The sequence below is a fragment of the Podarcis tiliguerta genome, assembly GCF_965153285.1.
Source record: "Podarcis tiliguerta genome assembly, chromosome: 12".
NCBI classification, from domain to species: Eukaryota; Metazoa; Chordata; class Lepidosauria; order Squamata; family Lacertidae; genus Podarcis; species Podarcis tiliguerta.
Window position 1 is genome coordinate 21,002,188 of NC_139545.1, and position 6,391 is coordinate 21,008,578.

The 6,391-nt window shown below is 50.2% G+C and overlaps 1 protein-coding gene across 5 annotated transcripts in view; it reads right to left on the reverse strand.

Moving 5' to 3' along the window:
* The window catches only part of KAT2B (lysine acetyltransferase 2B), a 42,103-nt gene extending 38,811 nt beyond the window's left edge, over positions 1-3,292 (reverse strand). For all 5 annotated transcript variants that reach the window (XR_014503339.1, XR_014503340.1, XM_083404745.1 and 2 more), the window contains exon 1: positions 2,903-3,292. Coding sequence is in view for 3 of the 5 variants with exons in the window: in XM_083404745.1 (XP_083260871.1) it covers positions 2,903-3,277 (375 nt within the window). In the remaining 2 variants the exon portion in view is untranslated. The remainder of the gene's footprint in view (positions 1-2,902) is intronic.
* Between the last annotated feature and the right edge of the window lie 3,099 nt (positions 3,293-6,391).

Consider the following 6,391-nt stretch of genomic DNA (forward strand, 5'->3'; position numbering starts at 1 on the left):
GGTTTCCTGGAGAGATAAAATTGTAGAAATAAAAGAAATAATTTCCAAATTATTCATGGTTCAAGCTCGTTTTTACTGTAGTAAAGGAGAAAGGCAGGGGAAGATCCTTCACCTGCGCTCTCCTGAGGCTGAGCTTCGAGCTTCTCATACTATTGGTAATCTGGGTTTCCCGTCAGCTACAGGCTGCAAAAAAGGAACAAGCCACAGTCTCCACCTCCTTCAGCTGTCATCCTGTCAAAACAAAGGCTCTGTTGCCAAGACCAGGCAGAGGGAAAGGGGGGGGGGGAGCTTGGGAGGAGTTACAGCTCAAAGCGCCCAATCCAAGCTTCTCCTTCCCCAAGTACACAGGCACTGCACACAACTGGATACAGAGTGCTGGAATGGCTTTCTTGTGCAAACAAAAAAGAAAGAAAGGGGGGGTTGTTTATCTCTTCAAACAGACACACACAGCAGGCACTTAAAGGAGTTTGTCTCTGTGCTCAATCCTGTGTTTACATGACAAGCAGCTGGGGCACCATTTTACCAAGCAAATAATAGAGTAAAAACAACAGCTGGCATAACCTGCTGGGCCTGAGTTTTCTTCTGCAAACACAATGTTCTCCCTGGTTTTTTCCCCTTCTCTCTCTCTCTCTTCCTATCACTTTCTCCCAAAAGATGCACTGACATCTTGTCTTTTTGACATGCATTCTCAATCCTGCGTTGCCTTACAGCTGCCTGCAAATTGGTTCTTTTTCCTCCCTGTGCAGAGAACTGTGGAACATCTCCACTTTAAACGCTGTACACACATTGCAACCTTCAGTCTTGCCATGGTGCTTCCGTAAAAACAGAGCAGGGCAAGTAAGGGGCTTTTTTGGAAAGAGCTTCCATTGGGCTGTCAAGTAGAAATGAGTCATACAGAAACTGAAGGCAGACAAAGTACAGGGAAGGCTGAATTTCACCCAGTTCTGAAAGATGTCTCTCTTGCCAAGCCTGGGACATATGGTGCAAAAGCAAAGAACTGAGCAGCTCTAGCCATGCACAAAGTGCAAAGTACTCCCCTTCCCTTAAGTAATCACAACCTGTCCCACAATATGGATTGGGGAAAGGGGTTTGGTTTGGATTGGGAGCCTGGTCAAGTATAAATGTATTGCCATAGAAACGATTTGTTACTGATGCCTCCAGCCCCTAGAGAACAATAGGCCAGGGGTGGATAGCTCAGTTGGTTAGAGCACGGTGCTGATAATGCCAAGGTTGCAGGTTCGACCCCAGTAAGGGACAGCTGCATATTCCTGCATTGCAGGGGGTTGGACTAGATGATCCTCAGGGTCATTTCCAGCTCTACAATTCTACTCTGGGATAGACTTGCATGGAGCTGGGGAAATAAAGAGGCTTGACTTGCTCTCTGTGCTGTAACCAAAGCTAGGAGGGAAGGGTCCCTGGAGACCTAATGGGGTATTAAGATCTGTTGGAATGTTAATGCTGTGAGTCCTATCTTGTGCTCAGGTTGTATAAATGTGGAGGGAAAGCCATATTTCAAAAAGACACCACAGTGATCTTCATGCCAAAGAAACCGAACCCAAGATAAGCTCTGGCACTCCTAAAGTATCCCACTGCCCAGAGACTGTTTGCGTGTGTGTTATTACAATTACAATTAATGAATTATTTGCATTCTAAACCAACATTTCAAGACGATTTATGCTTATGATAATTGATAACAGTTAAAGCACACACATATATATATATATCACGAAGAGTCGGACACGACTAAACAACAACAACAAAACCCTAACAAGTGGGCACTCGTGGTAAAAAACCTTTTTCACCCAGCTGGGAAAGGCTGTTGGAACAAAAATGTGTCCAACTCTTTCCAGAATCTGTAGATAATACGCACCTGTCATATCCACAGGACAGGGCAACCACACAAAACACCCTGCTCCAAGTTACTGGGGAGTGCGCTTCTGAGAGCTTTGGAACTTGCAGGAGAAACTGTCCCACAGACTGCAGCAATCTACTGGGAGTGTAAGAAATAAGGCAGTCTCTCAAGGAACCTGGTCCTGAGCTGTACAGGGACTTATGTGCATACCAACACCTTGAACTTGGCCCAGTAGCAGATTGGCAACTGGTGCAAATCCCTCAAGCAAGGTGTCACATGCTGGCAGTAGTTTGTCTCCAACCACTGCAACCACATTCTGCACCAGCTGCAGCCTCCAGGCCAACCGGGAGGGCAGCCCCACACAGAGCGCAGTGCAGTAATCCAGCCACATGACAACATAATACCACGTGCATCACTGCGCCCTGAGCCAGTTAACCCACAATAACTACCAACCCCAATCACAGTTAACAACGGAGCTTGCAGGAGCTAATGGGAAATGGTCCTTCATTTTTCTTTTCAGCTACGCTGGCATACGTGCATGCATGCATGAACTAATCCGAATCAGGCGATCGCGCAACGAAACATAGCTACAGGTCAGGAAGAAGAAAATTAAGCAAATCGCTGCTTCCCCAGCGAGCAACCTGTTGCCAGGCTGCCTTAAGTGGAGAGGCAGGAATGAAAACACCCGTTTGCGCGTGCGTGCACATCCACACACACACACACACACACACACACCCCTCCCCGCACACGCACTCACCGGTGCAACCGTTCCATTTTTTAAGGGCCTCCTATTCGCTCCGCTTTCCAAACGGGCCGAAAGAGTAGCCCGGCCGGCAGCTCCGGCGCCTCCCCTTCTGACGGCAACTAGCAAACGGCAACAGCGGCAACGCTGGACGCCCCCTGGGGGCTGCAAGGGATCAGGGCGACGTCTACGGATGGATGCCGCTGCCGAGTCCCTTATTATTATTATTATTATTATTATTATTACTGTGTTTTATTTTTCGATTCCGCCCCCCCCCCAATAAAAAAACCCCGCACCGAGCGGCTTACCTTGCAGGCGGAGTAAACGCCCAGCTTCTCCAGCTTCTTGGCGCGCGGCGCGGCGCGGAGCTGCGCCTTCTTCCCTACGACGCGAGCCGAGCCAGGGCCGCCGCTGCCCGGGCCGCCGCCGCCGCCTCCCGCTGCAGCAGCAGCTGCCGCCGCCGCGGGGCTCTCGGCAGTCGCGGCAGCGGCGGCGGCGACCACAGCCCGGACGGGTCCGCAGGCGGCCAGCCCTCCGGCGGCCGGGGAGCCCTGCTGCAGCGCTCCGTTGCCGCCGCCGCCACCGCCGTTTCCCCCGCCGCCGCTGACCGCGGCTGCTGTGGTGGCGGAGGACGCCGCGGCGGCGGCAGCGGCTCCCGCCCCGGCCGCGCCAGCCTCAGCCATGCCGCAGCCCGGCCGGCACGACGAGGCTCGCCGCCAGGCTCCTCGCCCAGTGCCCGGCTCGGTGCGCCCGTCGAGCGAGCGCGCTGGATGGAGCCTCCCCTTTTCCCCGCTGCCGCCGCCGGCTGCTCCCTTCGGAGGGAGGGAAGGAGGGGACAGGGCCGCACCGCGGGCGGGTCCTGCTGGGCGGAGAGGAGGAGGCGGAGGCGCCGCTAAGAAGAAGCCAGCGGGGAGGAGGGGAAGGCGACGGACATGTTGTTGCCGCCAGCGAGCCTGGCTTCGGCTGTCACCGCCCGGCAGCCCAGGAGGATGAGGAGGAGGGAAGCCGGGCGGCCGCGCGGCCTGCCTGGCCCTTCCTTCCCTCCTCGCCTGGGAAGCGGCGCAGTGGCGTCTCCGCCGGTCCTGGCCATAAAGCGCACCAAGTGCCTCAGCAGCTCAGATTTGCCCGTCCGGGTCGCGCCTCTTCGGAGCCCCGCGGAAGAATTTAGCAACAGTTCCAGAGGGCATCTCTCTCTGAGGAGAACTGGCGGCGTGTGTCTGTGCGCGCCACTGCGGTGTCCCCTCAGGGCAAGTCATAAAGGGGAAGCAGAAGAGTCCTCCTCCGGCACTTAAAAAATAATAAAATAAAGCAACGTATAAGTCCGTCAGGCTTTCAAGCGCCACAGAGCTCTGGAGCGGCGGGCGGGTCTCCGCTTTTGCCAGGCGGCTTCTTCCGCTTCTGTCGGAGCGCGCTTGCAAATACGATTCATGGGGGAAGGAGGACGGCGACTTGGGGAAGCCGCCAATCCTGCAATGCAAAGCCGCCCCCCAACGTGATTCTAGGGTTAGGCGAGCGCGAGTGGCGTCGAAGCGCGCCCGCTTTCCTTTTCCTTTCCCTCGAGGGCATTGCAGTTTTTAGGACCGGGCAAGGAAGAAGGAGCCTTTTTATTTTATTTTTTTAAGAGCACTCCGCTCGTTGTTATTTGTTATTTTATCTTCAACCAAGTAGTTTTAATGCTGGGCTCTTCGCAAACTTGCAGGGAAGGAAATGGGCTCTTTAGACAGGCAGCGAGTTGGGGAGAGAGGGCTCAACGTGCCCTTTACTGTAGAGTTCAAAGTGAACTCTGTTGGGAGTTCATTGCCTCTAAAGGTAGACTTCCAAAAATAATAATTATAATTAATCATAATCATAATCATGCCAATGGCCCACCTCCTACAGCATCCTATTCTCACAGTAGCTGACCAGATGCCTGTGGGAATCCTGGAAGCAGGATTCTAGCCCAAGAGACTCCCTGTGTCTACCAGTGACTAGTATTCAGAATCATTGCTGCCTCCAGTTGTGGAGACAAAGTATAGCCATCAGCTAGTAACCATCCATAAGCCTCTCCACCAAGAATTTGTCTAATCCCCCTTTAAAGCCATCCAACATGGTAGCCATCACTGCCTCCTGATGGAGCGAGTTCCATAGCTCAGCTATGTGCTGTGTGAACAAAATAAAGTACTTCCTTTTATCTGTCCGAAGTCTTCCAACATTCAGCATCATTGGATGTCCCCAATTTCTGGCGTTCTGACAAAGGGTTTAGCTGAGATTCCTGTGTTGCAGGGGGTTGGACTAGATAACCCAAGGGATCCCTTCCAACCATAGCTGTCAACTTTCAGACTTGAAAATAAGAGATCAGCAGCCTCGAAAATAAGAGATCAGCAGCCTCACCTGTCCCAGGGACAGTCTACGGGATATCTAACAATCCGGGATAGCAGCGGGAAACAACACTGGAATAAGGGAATTTCCCGCAAAAAAAAAAGGAAGGTTGGCAGCTATGCTTCCAACTCTACTATTCAATGATAACTTCTCTATCCACTTTTGCCATGCCATGCATCTTTTTAAAAACCCACTGCCCAGTACCTGTTGTTCAGCTTCTCATGGCATTACATGTATCTGGAAATGGCTGTTTCACACAAGCACAACACGGTATGTGCAGTTATCTATGGAGAAATGCCACAGTTTAAATAAATCAAAAAGAGGTACACTCTTTGCTCTGAGTAAATTGGCATGAAATAGAGAACAAAACAAACTGGTTGTAATGTGATATAGCGAAGTGAAACCGATCTTGTGCATTTATTTAAAAGATGTACATGCCTCCCACCAGCAAAGCTTAAGGGGACATTTACAGAAACATAGTAAAATGCAAAAGTCAAAAGAGAATAGAATAAATCACAATGTTTTAACAATATGTTAAGACTGCTATCGTGGTGTTAAAAGATGGGGGTGGGTGGATTATATCTTTGGGAACCCTAGTCTTGTAGTTTTGTATCTGTTAGGCAGGAGTCTGTAGCTGAAGAAAGTGTTGAAGTGGTCAAACCAGTCTTGGTTAAGCTAGCGTTGATATGAGTCCATTTTACAAATCTAAACGACTAGCTAGTGATATTTGCAGGAAAAGGAGGTAAGACAGAAGTTAGTCTCTTCTGGACTTGGGAAGACCTTCAGGCTTGGCTTGCTGAAACCCAAGCTATGACTTGGGGGTGGGGACTCCCTGGAAACCATGGGTGTAGCCAGGGTTTATTTTAGGGGGGCAGGTTTTATGTTGGGGCGCAGAACTGAGTTAGCCATGATGCAATTGGTCAGTTAGTTAAGTATTTTTATTTGTTTGTTTGTTTGTTTATTTGTTTGTTTATTTATTTATTTACTTACTTGAAGGGGAGTCAGCTGCACCCCCTGGCTATGTCCATGCTGGAAACCTAATGGGGGAGCAACTTCTATTGGAGTATTAATGCTGTGAGTCCTTCCATCTCATTCTTAGGTTGTATACATGTGTAAATAGAGCAATATTACAAAAAACAAACCAACCACCACAGTCTCCAGAGACCATTACAAGGAAATCTAAACCAAAGTAGGTGCCGGCACCCCTGAAATCTCTCACAATTTGCAGTGTGTGTCTGTGTAAGTGTAACAATATGCACACTTAGGTGTAAGGTCCATTGAATTTAAGAGACTTTTTAGGATTGCATTGTGATCTTAGGATGCCACGGACTTTATTTCATATGAGGGTGATGGAACAGAGCTTTGATACAATGGCAGGTTAATAATGTGCAGGTTAATGCAGAAGCAAACATTCCTTCAGCTACCTGCATAGGGTTTTC